We start from the raw sequence: 20,877 nt of genomic DNA on the forward strand, positions 1-20,877 counted from the left end.
CATCCTCCTTCAGCTACGGAGAGAACTTTGTTAACAGCATGAAATCTGTAATTTATCTAGTATTACTAAATCCTAGGTGCCTTCTGCCACTGTTGGACTATGTTCTGTCCCACATCACCAAGAAATGTTGGTCCTGTGAGGTTACAGTGTTAATGTGTGAATGCTGACAGAATTTTTTAAAACAGAAGCTTTATATGAATTGTAGCAAGAGGTTCTATGACAGAAACAGAACAGTAATTCCATGCAATTGCCTTTGCATTCAAGTTTGCCAAGTAAAATTCAGATTTGATGAAGTGCTAGCCAGAACCACAGTTCTTCCTTTACTGACAGGATCAGGCAAATCCCATTTCAAGTTTTCAGAACCTCGGTTGGTGCTTCTAGAACAGATGACCCATCAGGCCTCTGGAACAACTCCCATTTTCTCCCACTGGTTCTTTTGACTGTTAGTTTTACTGGCAGCGAAGACAAAAACAACTGCTTTTAATCCTCTTTTCTGTTTCAGCAACTGCACATTTTCTGTTCAAAAAACATCATTTAGCTTTAGCATTTCTGCTCTGTAAGAGCTGTTTGCCCTTTTTACAGTATTATCACTGTTCAGTTAATACTGACAACCAGACATTTTGTACAAATGCAGTTTTATTGTTTTAACAGAACCAAAGAAAAAGGTTGAAAACGTTAGACTATACAACACATTTTGGTTTATAAACAAAGTTTTATAGTGGTAAAACATTTCTAAATGACATTCATGGTCTTTTTTAAAATTTCTGCTGCATTTCAGGTCTGAAGACCAATAGTGTTCAAAAAAGCGGTAATTGCATAAGGTGAACGAGTATCTCAGCTTCTACAAAACAATTTAAGAACTTACAGCAAACATTCTGGAAGAATATCAAAGGCAACCATGATTTATAGCTTTCCTGAAAACATTACTCAAACAAAAAGTGATCTTTGGCATAAACAATTATGTATTAAAGGCATTAGTAATATTGCATTAATATCAGTCAAGCAACTAAACAGTGATACTAAAGAGAAAAAAAATATCTCACAGAGAAGCTTGAAAGAGGGTTTGGGGGGGCAGAGAGGGGTGGGAGTGTGAGGAGTATTGAAATGCAGGAAGACTATTTAGAAAATCCCTTAAAAGTAACCCCTACCTATTCAGTGTTATTTACTATTAAATAGAAATTACTACATTACAATTACGTTAGAGATCTGGTACAAACCAACCAAACGCAAGACATTCAGGTTAAGGCTCTGGCACTCCTTCCTTACTCCTCCTGTTCCAGGTAATCGCAGGAAGAGAATACTAAGGAAAGATCCTAAGTACCATGTGTTTCATAATACCCAGACACCAGGAGAGTGAGCTGAAGATGAAGACACGCTTTTTCTTGCTAAGGTCAGTTAGTTTGAGGCAGATGTATTATAATCACTTTAACTTCCCTTTTTAGATAACAGTGCAATGAAGGGGCAGGGGGAGCAAGTCCAAGTGTCACAGACAGGCAAAGAACAGCTGAGTGTTCTCTCTCTTTTCCTTCAAGCAGGGGAAAAAAAATCAGTCTAACAAGGGCATTATAGTAAAGGTCATTCAACATCTTTCAGCAAGTGAAAATGATGAGGACATTATGAGGTCCAAGCTGATTTGGGCACAAGTTTGTGAATGCCCCTTGCAAATGTATGGAGATCCGTTCTAAAATTGTAATTCCCCCCTATCTGTCAAATGCCGAAAGACACAATGGAGCAAATAAACATAACTGTATGTAGGAAGGCATGTTACATAATGGAAGGATAAAAACTTTTGAAGCCTATTTTATCAACAGTGTGTTTTGTTTTTTAAAATTACTAAGACTTCAGAAACTTTTGAATTTCCAAACTCCAAGTATGTTGTACTCAGATATTTTTACTCATTTCATTTAGCATTAGGAACCACTCTTTGCTGGAAGCCATCTTGCTACCTAAGGAGTTTCACATCCCTGCACTGCAGTGCTTGGGTTTCCAAAAGCTTACACACTACTACTGCATTGCTGGAAACATGCAGTTGGCAAAAGGTCTTTTGAATTTAATATTCTTAATCTTTTAATTTCCATCTTGAGTGGATGCAATAGCATTAGATGGAAAATAATAATAATTGCATGTGTTTGTGCACATTTGGTTTTTGAAAGGAGAGAGCTGGCACATGACACTTGCTGGACCTGGGCATGTAGCTAGTTTAAGAGAACCAGATTTTTTCAGCCCAGTACATCGTTAAATTGAGCAATAAGGAGAGCTGCATGAATTAAGGACTCCAGCAGTAAGGCTCAGGCTGACAACCGTGTGCTATCAACATCCACCTAGAAGCATTTCAGTATAGCACAAGTACTGAAATGCATACCTGCAGGGTGACAGGAGGGTAACAGACAGCTCCAGTTTTCACTAAAGCACTGTTGCCAAGCAAAAATCAACAGAAAAATAAAAAATAAAAATTAAAAACATAATTTCAGATGTGGGATTTTAATCCTCATCTTACAATGGCTTTCCCCTTCCCACCCCTTTTTTCTTTTTTTAAAAAATCCAAACCTTCCACCACTTCTGAATGGCTTAAGAACAACCAGTTACAATCCTGTTGAAGAGGTGAATTTTTACATATCCTTGATTGTCCCTAAATCACTGCCTAATAACGCTGTTAGTGTCCCAGACTCCCAACACAAGCTTAAAGTGAGGTGCACGTATTATACCATCACATGGAAACTACTGGAATATGCAGTGCATAAATGAAATGTGCTTCTGGGATTACAGATTTCAAGAGAATCTTCATAAGCAAAAAAAAAAAAAAAAAAAAAAAGATAAGAACTGTCTACTATCAGAAACGACTTCGAGGTGTTTGATATCAAATGTGTTCTGAAGATATTTGAAATGCATTCTCTTATAATTCATACCCTTAGAATGGGGCATTAGCATAAGCTAATTTTAAGCTCATGTATACAGCACCTTCTGCTGTTAATAAATCTTCCGTTTCCAAAAAAAGGCATTTTAAGTTACAGAAGACAATACTTATGTGGCTAGTGTCTACTGATACCATGGAGTCTTTCTGACCCAGCGAAGAGTGAATCCAGCATCTGTTCTTATTTTAATGGATGCTGCTTCAGCTTCTCTCACAGTTTCCTTTACAGACTGCATGAGGTTCTGGGCATTATGAACCAACATCTCAGTTGCCTGTCAAAAAAAAAAAAAAAAGAAAAAAAAACTTCTAATGTACGTTGAAATACCACATTCAGAACCATGCACAACAACTCTCCCAATACAAGCATTTTTAAGTCAGTCTCTGAAAAGTAAACAAAAACAAATGAAGTTTCTGTTCACTCACAGCACCACTTTCCTGTTTTTCACCGTACAGTTATTAAAAGCTCAATGCTTCAGACCTGAATAATCTCTCAGAAGCCAAAAGACTGCAGGATTTCAACTGAAAACGTGCATTTGGAAGCCAGCAGAACTGTAAGATACTCAACATAATGTTGGAGAACAACTATTTTCACTGCAATCCACCAGAGGGTGCTACTACTCCTTCGGCATTAAGCCTGCCCTATTTTTAGAAGTTCTTTTCCTAGCTCACTTCTGACTGTTAAATTAAAGGAGATAAGTAAGTTGTTCATATACAAATTTGAACCAGAGTAACTTTTTGGCTTGGCAAGGACTGACGTTATTCTATTAAACTGTAGCTTTTGAAGCAGCAACCAAGGTGTAAAGTTATCCTTAATAAATAGCTAAGGTATCTTCCAATCATTGAGTTCCTGGAACACATCCAATCATATCTTATCATATCTTTCTACCCATGAAACTGACCAACAGTTCCACCCTACCACTGATTTTTACACCTCTTACCTGTTCTGATTCTTCATCACTGATATTAGTCCTGCCCAGCATGGTAGCTTTGACAGTGGAAAGAATTTTGAGTTGTGTACTGATGGTTGGGATTCGCTCACAGACCTAAAGAATAAGTATAAAAAATGCTTCACGTTACGAATCAAACTGATACACTTTCTCTATTTGCAGATTAATTCTTTGGTTTTGTTTTACTGTTAGAAAAAAGAATAAGCACAAAGGAGACCTTGTAATCTTTAAGACTTTAACAAAAATTGTTAAAACAACAGAACATCTAATTTTAGGTGCTTTGGGAATTTTGGGGATGGAACGTGCATTCTCCCTTTGTCCATATATTTCTCAAGGGTTTCACCCAGACTTAGGCATGGAAAGATGTGATTTGGATGAGAGAAAAAAGTACTGAGCGTTAAAATTCTGCCAATATTCTTTGATATAAGAGGAATGAGTAAATGAAATACAAAGCAACGTAGATAGACATAGGATAGACCAGTGCTCATAGCACAGTATTTCTCACGACCTCTTAGGCACTGGCATCTTCTACGTATGTATATACAAATCCTGACTTGACACAACATGTACTACCATGGGATCTAAAAACAGACTTGGAACTTGACAAAACTATAATCTAAGGAGAGATAACGTGCTTTACTTCAAGAGCTCCTGTTCATACTACGAGAAGAACAAAGTATTTTCAAGGCTTTTACATATTAGCTCATTACCTGCAAGAGGTTCGTTCTAATGCGTTTGTCGGTGCATTGCTTGGCCACCTCTTTGGCCAGTCGAGTGACTTCATCTGAGGCCTTAGCGATATCCTTCGCACACTGAATAAGGGCACGCTTGTTTCCACTACCTCCTCTCACCAGGCGTGACATCTCTGCCATTAGCAGCGCCATTCGTTTAGCAGCAGCAATGATGTCATTACCCTGAAGAGAACAACATCAGTGAGTGTTTGTGCCTGCAAGAAAGCTTCCCAGAAGTCACATCTGAACAGCAGTATACATTTTGGCAGCAACCCTTTCAACAAGTCAAGGATTGAAGAACCATTTGTGAACAGAGAAGAGGTTTCTTCGAGGAACAGGGAAGATCTGCACTAATTATACACTCATGACATACTTTTCTTTCTAACGCTCAGTAAAAAAAGCTTGCTACAAAACTGGAAAAAAGAAGCGGTAAAGAAAAATGTTAGTTTGTCCATGGAATAGGAGTTACTGCTTTGCTGGCTATGTTTTAGGATAAAGCATATTTGTTTGGTTTTTAAGTATGCTAAATAGCTTGTTAAACCAAATAGCACTAATTCAGTTAAATAGTGTAGTCATAACAGTTGAGCATGAGGTTTCAGTGGCATCTGAAACTGAAGTGTTAAAGAATATTCTGTGCTGCTACCTCGCTATGTTGCTGAAGGATAAATGGAAGATAATCTGTAACATACAAAGCTTTGTCACAGGTAATGTGGAAATGAGATGCAATGTTGTTGGTTTTGGTTGTTGGGTTTTACTGGGGGGAGAAGGGAGTGAAGTTTTTTCTTGGTAACACTTCTTCCTTTTTGACAAATTCTCTCCCTTTAAAATAAAGGCTCTAGGAGGAGAGAAGAATTTGAAGTTAAAAAGATAAGCTAGAAATATCATTAAAAATCAGATTTCTTTCATTAAATACATCAAATTCCATCACATAAGTACTTGAGAAATATTTGCAATATGTGAATTAATATGACCAAAGGAGAAACATTTCTCATACACTGTTCCAGAGAGAAACCTAATGCAAGAAAAAAAGCAGACCAAGATGATCAATTGTTAATAATCTGTTAGTATATTTAGATTCACCTTCATAAGAAGTTGTTAGAAAAATGTGAAATATTTAGTGCCATGAAGCATTCCTATTGTGTGGATGAAATATTAGCATGTGAGTTTATTTATTAGCACACTCGTTCTTCAGTATAATTCCACAATTAATGACCAATGAAGTCCAGAGCAAGAAGTACACAGTGAGAACCCAACTGACCAAATGTATTCTGTCCCTTTGCACATAGTTCCATGACGCACTACTAGCCATGAAGGTATCCCAAACATTTAATTAAATATTGCACAGACACAGGCGACACAGAAAGCTGAACTATTCGTTACCGTGACCTAATATCTAAACTGTTTGCTAGTATAACCAGTTAGGATGCAAGTGACATAACACAAAGCTTTTCCATGTTTTCACGCAGGATGATCAAGAAATTAGGACCAGTGTCATTTACGAAGCCCTCAAACAAGTTATCCAAGCATCAGAATCTGAAAACGACAAGAACATTTTAAAGCCCTTTTTATTAAAAATAGTTTAGTGTATCTCTACATACATACATACAAATATATGTATAAATACACACACGTGTCCCTAACCTTTGTTTGTTATATGACACCAACCTTACTTTTTGCAGCATGCTAAAAAAGTGACCAGTCTTGCAAACATTTGTGCTTAGACAGAAGAAACAGGCTACTTGTGAACATCTGAACCCCATGTTAGATTTCCACTGTTTTTACACAAACACTATCTCAATTCAGCAGATAACAGCATTCAGTGCAGCTTCTTCATAAAAGAATTCTCTCAAAACCAGCATTTGCAATACAGCCAAGTGCAAGCCAGCAAACAGTCAGTCCTCTTCAATAAACACTGCCATACAAAGCCATTCCTTGTTCCAAGGTATTTTAATTGATGGCATCAATGGAGGCAAAGCACAATAGACATGTTAAATGACTTCTTGAATACTGTATACTCTGTTGTATCTGGAAGTCATTAAGAAACCATTAACCATGGCTTCCCAGGTAGCCCAAATTAATGAAAAAAGAAAAGGGGGGAGGGAAGACAACCGCTGTTTACAATTTGAAAACTGCCATAACAAAGAGAACAGGCAGATGCAAAGAGAGAGGAAGCCTTTGAATATTAATAAGTGACCCAAATCAAGCTTCAATCTGGCACTGACAGACAGATCTAGCAAACTTGTGAAGCCACTCTCAGTCCTTAAGATGAAGTGCAGGCACGTTTATTCATTCAGAATGATGGGACCCAGCAGGGATCAAGAGTGATGCAAATGTGTCAGCGTTCCAAATGGCTGGATGCACACAGATCAGTCCCCGGGGGAGACTCAGGAGTACCTTACTAGACCACTTGGTTGCTTCCCGATGTAGAGACTGAGCAGCAGCCAGAATGGGCTGGTTAACAGGCTGATTGGTTGGCATTAACAGCAGCTCAGGCTCGTAATCATCTTCAATGTCAGAGGGGAGAGTGAATTCAACATCTGCATCATCCTCCTCATCTATATCTACACCAGCCTCAGCCGCTTCATTAACCACAGTCACAGGCTTTGCAGGTGGCAGCAAGGGTGGAGAAACGGGACAGTTAGTACAAGAAGCAGAATTTGGTAGAAGAGCATGAACTGAGCTGTTTTAGTGACCAAAACATCCTCTTAGTCTCTCGAGATCCAACAGGACAGTTCTAGGATCACGTAAAGAGGGAGGAGGGGAAGGAATACAGAATTAGCAGAAGGAAACAAACATTTCACCTGTGAACCAAAGTTACCAAAACAATTAAGAAGTTCCAATTCAAAGATGCAGCAACATTTTTCAACTCAGCGTACAGCTTCTACACGCAGAGGCTGATTTACAGAACAACATTTTTCTGGCAAGACAATGGTGAAATGAATGGATTTTCTGTTTTAATGAAAGCCATTTTCACTGGCTTGAAGCAGGCACAGCAGCTGATGACTGTGGTATTTGTGCAAACACAAAGCATGTATGAAAGCCTTTTCACGTATATGTAAGAAGAGATAGCAGCAGGGCCACAGAAAAACCACTGACACTGTTTGCTGTCAAGAAAAAAAGGGTGATGGTGGCAGGGAAGATATTGTAGAAATGGGTATTGAAGTACTGCAGATAATGTGAAAAAGAACAAAACCAGGTTATGAAAAAAGGAGGTGATACTGAATGTTATGAATGACACGAATATTACAGTTCTTTAAAAAGACTGAAACAGAATTAGTAAAGTAAGAGGATTATGAAGCATATTATACTGTTTTGCCACAATATGTTGTATCCGTTACCTTTGAAAAAAAGATTCAAGCAAATAAAAGGAGATCACAAAGATGAGGTAAAAGTCCTATAATAGTACAGTCATTCATAATATAATAGCATTTCAATAAAAAAAGATATCATACAAATTTACCAACTGCATTTCTTTGATGAATGCTACATGTCAAGCAACCCTTAGCAAAAACATTTGCAACTGAATTTTACTTAAGATCTGATCTTTTAATAGAAAAACATCTATGTCAGTGAAAAAATGCAGTTTTTGGAAGAACAAGTTCTAGCATTTATATATTGACAAATCAACCCATCTTTGAAGACTTAAATCTAAGCATTAATTCAGTGAAAAGTTTCCAGTATCCCTCGTTTTGATGCTAGTTTTGACACAGGAGCCTAACTAAACAAATAAAACTTCATTCTCTCCTTTATTCAATTGAGGGGGAAAGGCAAGGAAATCTAAAGCAATAGGTGTTTGTTTTGTGCTCTGTGAGAAAAGGAATACACGGAAGTCCAGAATCTACCCAGTGAAATTGAGTTTTTGTTAAAGAAAAAAAGTAATGAACTTTAAATCTTACAGGAATGGAGAATGTTATCAAATGCTTTTAAAGATTACTTACTTGCCCCCCTATAAGCGTAATACATAGGAAAATATCAGTGGGCTAATATAAATGGCTAAAAAAGCAGAAGGCAGTTGACGCAGCCTGTTGCCATTTAGTATAAGCAAGACCTTGTGTTTCTGTCTTTCCAGATCTAACACATATTCCTCAGTAACAGTGTCCATCAAATCTCTTCCACCCAATAAGGAAGTGGCTTCAACTACAAAAATATTTTTGAAGTTCTATTTTTCTGCCCTTTATGATTGTCTGCAAAAATATTTTAAAACTTGGATTGCATGTGCAAAATTGTTCTTGACAAAGTGTCCTGACCACCACCTTCTTCCCCAAAATATATTATCAAAGCAACTGTACCTTTATTGGTAAAATGGAACTGCTAACAAGAATTTAAAGAACAGATGTTACACTGGTTTGTTGGTCTCAACTTATGGTAACAGCAATAAAATTAGTGTTTCATAAACAAAAAACAATAAGCTTGGGGCTCTTTTATAATTAGGAGGAAGTTTTAAGGTCTGCTGCCTTGTTTTGATACATAAATGTTTTAATAGATGCATTATTTTAATTATACTCTAGTGTGTCTATACATGTCATTTAGTACATATATAGTAAACACTTTTTTTTTTTTTTTAACCTACTGTGTATTGTTAGGTTACTCATTTGGGGATTCAAACATCAAAACACTTAGGAAGCTGAAATTAAGATTTTCAGCCTCAAGATTACCTTTTGAGAAGATATGTTCCAGTCTTATCCCTTAAATAAAATAAAAACATATGTGGTATATCCAGAAGTATGAGTGAAATAAAAGCATTTCATTTTAAGGAAGGCACACAAACAGATTTGTAGTATTTCTTTTGTACTTTATTTGTACTTCCAAAACAGATGTGCCTTATGCACACCAAGTTGTTAGAGTTGATTCAGTAAGCTATTAAAGTTTATCCTCTCGTTACCATGCATTGGGGTGGAAGAAAAAAAGTGAAGATTTTAAAGGCCAAATTCTGGCCTTCAATTAATACCTGCAGAAGGCAGGTATGACATGCTTAATCATGGCAATGAAATAGTAAAAAAACAAGAAGGATTTTGGCCTTGATAGTGACTCTACAAAAAAGGAAGCAGACCAGGTTATCTATATACAGTCACTTTTCTGATCAGAAGAGCACCAGATAAACCACAAAGTAACTTGCAGCTCCTTCCAGAACACAAACCAGTTCGTGATTCTCGCAGCTGGTGTCTGCAACATTCATGCAGACATCCCAAAGTCAGCTAAATAAAACCATCAGCTTGTCAACATAGAAAGGCACTAAGTATTGCCTACAGAGGCACTATTGCATCGTCAATGATCACAAAGAGCACACATTTGTGTTTGCAGAGGTACGATGATAAAGCATTCTAACACTTCTGAGTACTGGAACAGTTGTACCTAGCTCACTTTGAAGATGAAAAGTAAAAAAGTAAAAAAAAAAAACACTGCAGTAAAATTCTTTTACTGCAGTGTTTTTACTATTTAGTCTATATAAGTCTATTCTCCGCATTGAGGCAACTGATACTGGACCAAACACACTGATTCTGAAGAAATTTTCTTTGTAACTCAGGACAAATCTGTAACAACTTCTTACCTTGCTAGACCATTTTCGTGCTTCATCATGTAACTGCCTAGCAGCCATCATCATGGGCTGATTAATAGCTTCTCCTGCTTTCTGCTCTGGGAACTCTTCATCCTTTTCTTCAGGTGGTGGTGGTCTGGGTGGGGGAACCTCACCTTCTGGAAGTGGTGGTTTTGGAGGAGCAAGCTCATCAGTCAGCTAAGAAAGGTAAAAACCCTATTCAGTGCAATGAAGTAGTACAAAGATCGAGTATTATGACAGTGACATGGCAAGACATGATCGCATGAGCTCATGCGTTCTTCCAGAGTTCTTCCAGCTTTTCAAGTGCTCCCTTTTTAAGGAAATACCACATTTTATTCTCTTCTTTTGAAAGCTGGATTATTTATGTATTAAGACATCAGGCTGCTTGTATACATGTCTGGCCAGACAATGAGTTTTCTGTCTAAGGAATAAAAATTTAGTCAAAAAATTTCAGTGTGCAGTCCACACCTCATCAGTGGCAACTGAGTACTGTATTACAAAATCTGCTGCACTTACATGAAGCTGCTCAAGGTCAGGAGGAGGAGGGGGAAAATCTGGTTCCTGAGGCTGAAAAGCTTCTCTGACTTTGGCCACAGCTCCAAGAATTCTGTATCCAGAATCCAAGAAACTCTTCTGCAAACCTGAACAAAAATTCCAGTCCCAGATTAATAGCATTCTGTAATATTTAGAATTGCAATACTATCAAAAAAAAAACACAAAAAATATTTTGGTAAGGTACCGCAGAGAGTGCGCATATTTCTATAAAATAATTTTTAAAAACCACCACAATGTTTATACTTGATTTCCATGTTTAAAATGTTAATATCATATACAACATGCATAAAATAAAATTTACGCTGAGTAATGGTCACTGTCAATAGCCAAAGTAATTCCCAAAACAACTTTTAGAACAGAAGACATTACGTACTATTTTCCTTACAGAGGTACTACTACTGATAAAAGTAGTAAATACTTGTTTCTGATAAAGATCATGACATCATGCAATGAACTAGAATGATGAATCCTTTTCCTTGAACATGACAGAGGTTTTAGCAGTTAATGGTGTGACCTTGATCTTACCATTGTGGGAATTAAGCATACACAAAATTTCCATATATGGGGATACACAGTGGTACAAGAGAAAATGAGCACTATATCACACAGCATTCCACCAATAAAAGATACTTTTCAAATCAGCTGACCAAATCCTTACCAGGATCAGAAATGTTTCCTGCCACAGCTTTAGCATCCATTACCATCGGTGATATAGTTTTGCTTAGTTCATCAGAGGCTGCTTTAACAGCCTCCCGGAATTTAGGGTCTTCTGAATTTTCAACCTCTCGTTTTGCCACCAATAGGATGCGGTTTGCTCGTCTAGCAATGCTGGTGGCGCCAGCTACCAGCATCTGTGGTTGCATATTGGCCATTGCAACTTTACACTTGTCAAGATCTTTCTTAATAGCCTCTTCTGATGCATCCAACAGAGACTTGGTATCAATGGCTTCATCCACCAACCCTAGGATAAAAGTTTAACAACATTAATATTCTAACTTCAACTCTGGAAAGGGCTATTACATATTCCTGAGACTGTTTCCAACCAGAAAAGCAACTATTTCCAAACTTGAAGAGTAGGGAGGAGTGGAAGAAGGCATGAAAATCAGACCACATGTATTACTGACACTATGGAACTATGGTCAGTCTTGCTCCCATTAACCACATCCCAAATTCTTACTCATCTAACATGGAATGTTGCTTGAATGAAAAATTGACTTACACAGTATACACAACAGAATTTCATTCCTTGCAAATTCCTTTATCTATATTCAGCAATTTTGTAGCCCTCCCATTCATGCAAAATGAAAGATTCCTCTTGGTTGTGCTTTAACTTAAGGGTGATGTATAGTGATAAAGCAGTGAGATTTAAAATTCCCACAAGTTAATTATGGAGATGGAGAGGGACACAGTATACAGCCCGGATAAAGTATTTTGTTAGCAGCCCAATACAGATTGAAACATTTCTTCAGGACTGAAACTTTTAAGTGTTTCAGAAAGAGTCAGTACATCTGTAGTTTTGTTTTATGAATTCCATTCATGAAGCTCTTACATCATTTTGAACATGTTTTCTTGCCCCCAATTAATTATATGTCCTCATTCAACATGCCAAGATTATGTAAAAAGAAAAGCCTCAAGCTGCTACAGTGATACACTGCTAACACAACAAGTACAAAACTAAAGGTATTTTGTTCTTCCCAGGGAAGAATTAAAGCCCAATTTGCTTCCTCCACCAGTCAAAACGAAGTCCTGTGAAGCAAGTTATTTTGTTTATGCTAACATGAACACATTTCTGGAGTCACAGAGCACACTCCCATTTCTCTTAAACAATATTTTTTAATTCAGTTATTACTTCTGTACATGTCTCTTCAAACCAAATAGAATGGATAAAGAAATCCATACAGGGTAAATAAGCACAAATATAATCTTCAACAAAAAAATCCTACTTTACCTGTCATTTTTTCTACATTATCAATCCATTGGTTTTTCATTGTCTCAAAATGTTCATAAGCAGCTTGGTTTCCAGGATTTCTCAAAAGAATTCGAGCAGCTGATACTACCTATGAATGAAAAAAGTTTTTAATTAAGTAACAATAATTTTTAATTATTACATTTTTAATTATTAAGTAACAATATATAAAAACATTGTATGTGTTTCTGAAAATGCATTTGCTTCTCCATGCTAGATGTGAAGCTCCTCACTTTTAATACTCCTCACTTTTAATACTCCATTAGTTCTAGTTCAATTTCTGTTCAATTTCTAGTTCTGTTTTAAGATTTGCAATGCCTCTAGTATTTGTTGATACAAATATTTATTCTAACTTCATTTACTTGCTTTCGCATCAGAAAGTGTTTTATCATTTACTAATGGTTCTTGAAAGCACTAATGTACAATACTTTTGACAGTCTCACTAGTTCTAGATAGAAGTTTAATCTGGAAAAAAATCATTGAAGAAGCATTTTCTCTACTCTATTAAGCCTCCAAGTAACCGTTTCAAGGATAAGTTACTGGTGCTTCTCTCCAAAAGCTGAAGAGTAAGACACATCATTTAATTACCTTGTCCTACCCATTAGGATATACATGAATATTTGCTATTTCTCTTCTCAGAATGTCGGTGCTACGTTCCTTACTGCTATTAACATCTTACTCTGATAAGCAGAAACAAATGGAAAATTCCACAGAAATCCATCCCAACCCTTACATGTATAATAGCATTTTGAGACTAAGAAAGCAAACCTGTGGGGTAAGTTCCCTTGCTGATTTCACTGTTGCCTGAATGCCTTCCACAGTGGTTTTATTAGCAGTTCCAACTGCAGCTGCTTTTTCTGCTGTTGCTCCCAGTCTAGCAGCATGGTTTTCAAAATTTGCTGCTCTTTCATCAAACACCTATTTGTCAGAAAAGAAAAATATATTTAAAAACCCTTACTTCCCAAACAGAACAAAAACTTTCTCCAAGTGTCACATACCAGAGACACCTTCCTAACAACTAAACTTAACACATCTCCTGACATGATGCAACAAGACACAAAGAGTCTGAAATGGTTTCATTTTTATCTTCGTACATTTGTGGACTTTCTTCTCTACTAACTCATTTGGTCTACAAATGATACTATCACACTTCATAGCTTTGAGATATAAAGTACATTAATTCCCAACCACTGTTCTAGCAACTGAGTTGAAACCATTTTAGCTTACAGAGATAAATCCTCAAACCCAGAATCCAGAAGTGACTGCATTTGGAAGAAAAATATGGGCTTTACTCTAAAAATCGAGGCTTCACATTGGAAAAAATTATATATATGCATTCTTATCTCTTACCATATGCATTATTCTTACCATTCTTATTTACACAAGGACAGAATACGTTGATAAAATCTACACTGCTGTAAAGTTAAATTTCCCAAGGCCTTGGTAATTATTTTGATCATGTTCAAATCAACCAGCCAAATAGAGCTTGCAAGCAGGATACTTCAAGGCCAGTAGGACTGAATTAAGGGAAGCATTATACAGCAAGGGAACAGGTTAAGTGTGCTGATTAATCTTGACATGAATTAGACAACTTTGGTCATCTTATATAAATGTCGAGATATGCAATCCATTAACTGTTGTCAGTGATTTGGCACTAGAATTATCAGCATGCTGAAGATAACATGGTATGAACATCACAGGGAACAGTCTTTAGCATTTACTGAAGTCAGGGATGACACAGTTTCCAGGGATATATAGCACAATCCTCAGACCCCAAGAGACCAGGAAGATTTTCATGGCAATCATCTTGCAGTCAGAATTAATAAGCATGTATTACAAGCTTGTGAAAAAAAAACCTGATTCATTGTTCAGAATACTTGTTCAAAATACCAGTTCATTTCTCAAAATAGTGATTCTTCTAAAACTGAACAATAATTGAAGCTTCACGGGAAAAAACACTCTTTCATATACTTGCCTCTTCTCTATTGGGAGTATCAGAAGGAGCAGTGGCTGCTACTGCCAACAACTTAATAGGAGTTGTAGTGTCACTAAAAACATCAGAAACCTCCTGGGTCATTGCTTCTTGCATCCGTGCCTTAAGATCCTTCAAAAAACAGCAAGTATAAACTCATGATACAGAACCATTAAGTTCACAGGGCTTCAAATCCCAGAAAACCTCTTATTAACAAAGAAAAAAGAAAAAAAGCCTGTTACATTAGAAGCTATAAAGATAAAACAATCTCATAAGCATGTTCTGTAAATCACTTTTTCATCATTTGAAATGCAAGAAGCTTACATGCCACTCATTGTAGCAGGATCAGAAGCTATGAATGGCATAATGAGACCTTGACAATCAAATCTGCAATGCTAACAGGCTATCTTCATTGAAAGTAAGACTTCTCTTTATTTTTACTTCTAAATTGCTCATTTAGAATTAATCCCTGAAGCATGGTATCAAGGTGTTTTGTAGAAAGCTTGCTTTAAACGTCTCAGATAAACCACCACTTGTTTTGCTGCATTTTTTGTTCCTCTGTTTATTGGTGCCTCCAACACAGAAGCCCATTATCAAGGCAGTACAAACCCTTCCATGTATTATCATGTGCTTCAGTGTCCAATAAAAGATTTTTACCTTCAGTGAGTCCTGAAGCTGAGCAGCAATTGCCCTAGCCTGAGGAGACTCTCCCTCCCCTCTCGCTGCGAGGTCAGCAAGTTGAGCAGCCAGCTGGTCTACACGGTCACATTTGGCAAGCAGGTCTTGACGATAAGGTCCCATCATGACGTTGGCTAAACGACGACCTTCTGCGACCAGACCCCGAATTGCTGCCTGGCCTACAGTGGAAGAAGTCATGTTACATTAACATACAGGACAACTAAAACGTGAAAGTGTAATTCAAACATCCCATGAATAGAATATCTGTTTTTTAACAACACATTTCTGGGTCGTGAGAAGGATCTTCTGCAGTTTCTCAGCAATGGCACTTCAAACCCAAACAGGAATTCACCCCTCACCATTATTTTTTTTTTTGCCTGTTACAGCACTTCAGGCCTAAAAATGCATCCTGTTTTTAGCAAGGGCAGCCTCAAGTTAACCATTATAGCTGTCAGATACTACAGAACTGATCTGTTGACTCTAATAGAAATTGCTTGCAAACTCCAAGTACTGCAATTCTTCTCCATATCACTTCAAGTCATAACAAGCTGAGCAGGAAGAGGGGAAAAATTCATGTACAAAACATAAATTTTAAAACAGAATACCCTCTTCAGAGGTTCCAGAAATCATGGGTAAAGGAATGTCCAGTGTCCAGGACTGGAAAAAAAATAAAAATGTAAAAAGCCTCCACAGCATGTTGAAGTTCTTCCTGTCAAAAAAGTCATTTTTAGTGCAGCAACATCCTTAACTCTCTCACAGAAGCTTCCTGTTCTTTTACCAACAATGTGTTCCTCTGTTCTTTCAAGTAATACAATAGTAGTCTTTTTAAAGGAAGTCATCATATATTAAGTCCTTTAAAGACCTACTGAAGAATCATTTTAAGCCAATGCTATCGTACAAGTAATCCAAGTGCTGTCCAGATCAAACAGAGCACATACCTGATTGACATTCTTAACATAACCTTTCCTACCTATAAGCACCATGTCAAGTCTCAATCCAAGGAAAGGGATTTAAATGCAAAGAAAAAAACGGCATTATGTTACAATTAGAATTTTTCTTCATTAACCTACAAATATTACAGTTCTGGGGCATTACATCCTTTCACACATTTTTATCATTACATATTACTATTACAATTGATTAAACTCTGTATTCTGTAGTACACATCCAGCACTGAGAAACTTTGGTTCCTTCAAAAAACTTGCAGTATACAAGTTTCATGATTAACTAGGTACTTATAGACTTTGGAGGGTAGGGGAGCAGGTTTAAGTTCCCTTTGTTTATTTTGCATTAAAAATAATAAAAATTAAGCTTACTTTCTGTGCTTCCTCAAGACAACCACCTCAGATTTCACCATGTTATAGACCAACAAAAATCATGAAGGCATACTTTCATAATTCAATTTAAGCCATAATTCAATTTAATTTCATGATAGCATGCTTAGATTCTCAGATCACTTTTCTCTTTGAGTAAGTAGCAGTCTCCTCAGATAACCCAGAAATCATACAGGAAGTGCTATTTTTAGATAAGGTTTATGAAGGACTCAATTACTCAATTTGCTGAAGTATATATAAATTCATATTTGAGATACTATATTTGCATGACATTAAAAAGCAAGGAGCAGTCTAAAGTTCGTCTGTTCTACCGTACACATTCTCCCATTCTTTGCCAAAGTTGTTCTGTCTAGAACCAAGAGAATCAAGGCCAGCCTCATTAAATAATATTGCAGCCAGGACTTGGCTATAAACCACCAGCCAGGAACTGCACGTCTCATCATCAATGAAGAAATTCCACACATCCTCAGCATCTCAGTAGCAGTACATTCAGTCATAAAAAATTACTAAGTTAAACCATAAAATTGTGACTGGAGGCGGGGGGGAGGGGGTTAAGGAGCATGCAGAAACACTTACCTACTCCGCGATCATCAACTGTAGGATTGTCTATCCACCTTTGAGCTTGCTCAATCTTGCCCTCCAAATGGACAGCTGCTTTAACTGGCCTAGTATTTGCTACAGCTCTGTTTGTTTTGGACTGTAAATTCTGAAGTGATGTAGCTATTTGCTTAGCCAGTGCACGGGCCTCAGGAGAGTCACCTTTCCCACTGAGGATTTAAAAAATAGAAAAACAAAGTTATAGTAATATACAGATCTTTTACAGCTACTCTCAAATTCTGTAGGAAAAAGAAGACAAGAGAGGTACTTTATCTTTTAAATAAAGTAATATTTCAGACTTGAATCTCAGAACAAATAATGCAGATCTGTCATACATAAATCCCCACCTCATTTCGCTGCTGTGGCACCTAGATATTACTTATGCTCAACACAGCACTGAGGCAGGGGAAGGTATGGCATTGTCACTCATCAGTTTGATTTCCCATACCCATGGCCATCTTATGAACACCTGCAATAACATCAGATTGCAAGTACAAAAGTAAGTAGCAACAGACCCAAGGCTATTCATAAACCAGAAAACAGTACATTAGGGCTGCCAATGAAGCATCAAGAAAAGTTTGAAGTGTCAAACTTCAAAGAAAAAATATTTATCTACATATTGCAACTGGCCATAGATTAAAGATCAGAATTTTTACAGTAATAGTTTCTCACTTCCATTCTCAAGCATCTCCTTTGCAAAACTGATATAGAAATATCATTTCCAGCTGAGCACTGAACACAAGGTAACAGGATTTTCTCCATGTCATAATATTTATCTTTTATAGAGTTTACAGTTAGAGATTAAAATACTTGACTCAGTATTCAAGTGCTAGGTATTGCACTCTGCCATGTAGTAAACTGCTGAGTGAAAAACAGTGATGACATCTGTCTGTATAAACAAACTTAAATTTCACATTATCTCATTCCTTTGAAGTGCTTGAGTATTATAAAGGCTTCAGTTCGCCTGTCAAGTGTTCCATGGGCAGTAAAAGAATAAAAATAAAATATTGTAAAAAAAAGTTATAGATACACAATTGCAGTCACTCTCATCTTTCTTTTGGAGGAAGATCACATAAGTCAGGCTTTAAGATATAAATCATTAAGGTGAAGCATTAAAAAGGATACTATATTTTATAGACAAAATTTTTTAAAGGATGTTAACAAAGGTTAACTTTTCTTTCTCCAAGAACTGAACAATTCTTTGTATTCTATTTTTATTATATGCAGGATGAAAGTTAGAAATTATAATATGTCCATTTCCGGTTCTTGGAGGAAAATATATCCCCAAATGAATCATCCATATTCTCATTAATAATTTCATCAGTTTGAACTGCAAATGAAACATTCAGATAAATTTTTGGTGATTAAAAAAAAAAAACAAAACATACTGTCGTCGCAGATCAGACAGCTTAGCTGTCAAAGCGGAGATCTCTCCCAAGGAACGAAGGATATCATCTCTTTCTTTAGGCTCCTCACATAGTTCTGCAACTTTCCTTGCTTCAGCCATAATTCCACGAATATGTTCCTCTCCTTCACTACCCGCATTAGGATCTGCAAGCCAATTCTTAATAGGAAGAAGTTGCGTATAAGTGAAAATAAAACAGAATCAAAAGATAAAAGAAGAATCAATACTGTAATATAATAATTTTCTGAAGCAATTATTAAATTATTGGTGGTACCTGAGCAGCATCAATCTTCTTAGCAATAGCCTGCTTAGAGTTTGTCATGGCCTCCAATTTCCGGGCTGCATTCTCCACTTTTGCAGTGAGCATATCCAGGCCTTGCGACACCTGCTGCGCTTTCTGCATAGCCATTGGCGTAGCACCCTGTCCTCTGCCCAAGAGGAAAAGAACATCACAAATTCAGCTCAGGATTGAAAAAAGCCCTTATTTAATGAAGAGACAACAAAAACCGTTTATGAGCATTGCCAGCAATTATTGCAAGAATTACAGTATTAAATAAGAGTATATTTTTGCTTGGAAAGCAAAAATAACTGAGGAGTTTTTAACTGTTTTTAACTGTTCTTGTTATGTTCTAAGAATATATTTAGAGCATATTTCTCCCTTCCTAGAAATTTACATTTAGCAACCTCAGAAGAACTTTTTAAAAGTGTCACAAAGTAAGGCTAATTGAGGACACAGTTCATTTTATCTGCCCAGGACAAGACCTATTATTAGACCTATTAGTTCACAGACTGCTGCGACAGTCAGTCGGGCCTTATGAAAGGGTATGCCTCACATTATGAAGAGAAGCCAGTAAGTGAAAAGAAGATGTCTTAGTTGCCTCAATGATGTTGACAGAGTAGATAAAGATTATGGACTATCGGTAAGATTTCTTAAAATGGAGAGAAGTGTCTGAACTACACAAATTAACAGGACTGTAGAAAACACTTTCCAGCACTACCACTCTTTTTTCTGAAATGCTAAGAAGTTGGACAGAAAAATTACTTCAAATATGGTAGTTTAGAAAAAAAAATCTCATGCTCCATTCCAGAACACCTGACTACTGGAAAAGTTTAAGCATGTTGACTTTACCAACTTAATGCTCCTCTCCAACATGTTGTGCAAAAACTGGTACAAAGCCCTTACATTCTCTCAGGTCATGCAGCTGGAAATCCATGTGAAGCCAAACCAAAACCAGCTTCTCATCCACTACCACTGTTATAGCTAATACACATAATTTATATCATTTTAATGACAGCATAACTAGTACTTGTGAATTTTTGCCTTTTAAGCCTTTGTATATCAAACTAACAACTCTTCATATGGAAATAAGTTATATAGAAATATTTCAAGCCTGTGTACATACCATTGCAACACTTGAGAGCCTGGCAGTCTATGGACTTCAAGTGATGGCAGGAAATATGTTCTTAAGCTAACTCATAGTCATTCAATATAATTTGCATTTGCCCTCTCCCTGCATTTTACTAGGTCTAAGTCAGAAGAGTCACTTGTTTTCCCTAAAGGCTGTTTCCTTTCTTAAAGAATGAAAAACTCAACCCCTATTGCTTTTTCTGACAATTTGAAAGATGCATTAAGTACTAGGAGAAAATATTATACCATGAAACCATTATGTCTAGCTAACGGATCCCTATGAATAGCTTTCTGGAGTTTCTGCATGGGTTCTGTTTTTCTTTTCTTTTTTGGGGGGTGGGAGGGGCAGTGAGCATCACAAAAAAAAAAAATAAACTGACATTAGAACACTCTGACTTAAATATTTACTACACTGATGAGCTGCTGAAAAAATGTATTGCATGAACAGCCCTCCTCTCCTACATGTGAAGAAACAATGCAACTGCAAGTTCAGAATAACTGTTTTAATAACAGTGGAAAATTGTCCATTAAAAGCAATAGATTTACCTAGCTCGGAGATCAGCTAGTTGATCAGTCATCTGGCCCAGAGTTTTGCATGTCCCCAGAATCTCTCTGCGTTCTTTGCCTGCACACAGTTCTCCTGCTTTTCCAGCTTCATCAAGGATCTGTCTTATTGCTTGTTCACCAGCATCCCCTAAGATGTACAGTCAGTTAGTAAAACATCAAACAACACTTTCCTTGCCATCTATGAATAAACTACTACTTTCATGGTGTCCCACCACACTAATTGTACTATGTTCAGTCATCAAAATATAT

General features: G+C 36.9%; 1 protein-coding gene across 4 annotated transcripts in view; it reads right to left on the reverse strand.

Moving 5' to 3' along the window:
- Positions 1 to 624: 624 nt before the first annotated feature.
- VCL (vinculin) overlaps positions 625 to 20,877 on the reverse strand; it is a 63,831-nt gene continuing 43,578 nt past the window's right edge. For 2 of the 4 annotated variants that reach the window (XM_084290394.1, XM_084290393.1), the window contains exons 8-21: positions 20,608 to 20,755; positions 18,928 to 19,081; positions 18,637 to 18,812; positions 17,228 to 17,418; positions 15,297 to 15,496; positions 14,643 to 14,771; positions 13,436 to 13,585; positions 12,650 to 12,758; positions 11,360 to 11,662; positions 10,663 to 10,787; positions 10,138 to 10,323; positions 4,569 to 4,772; positions 3,850 to 3,954; positions 625 to 3,183 (exon numbers count right to left, since the gene is read on the reverse strand). In XM_084290394.1, coding sequence (XP_084146520.1) covers positions 3,037 to 3,183; positions 3,850 to 3,954; positions 4,569 to 4,772; positions 10,138 to 10,323; positions 10,663 to 10,787; positions 11,360 to 11,662; positions 12,650 to 12,758; positions 13,436 to 13,585; positions 14,643 to 14,771; positions 15,297 to 15,496; positions 17,228 to 17,418; positions 18,637 to 18,812; positions 18,928 to 19,081; positions 20,608 to 20,755 — 2,327 coding nt within the window. In that variant the 3' untranslated portion in view covers positions 625 to 3,036. The other 2 variants (XM_084290396.1, XM_084290395.1) reach the window with 2 other exon arrangements.

Source organism: Netta rufina (genome assembly GCF_964035555.1).
Source record: "Netta rufina genome assembly, chromosome: 7".
NCBI classification, from domain to species: domain Eukaryota; kingdom Metazoa; phylum Chordata; class Aves; order Anseriformes; family Anatidae; genus Netta; species Netta rufina.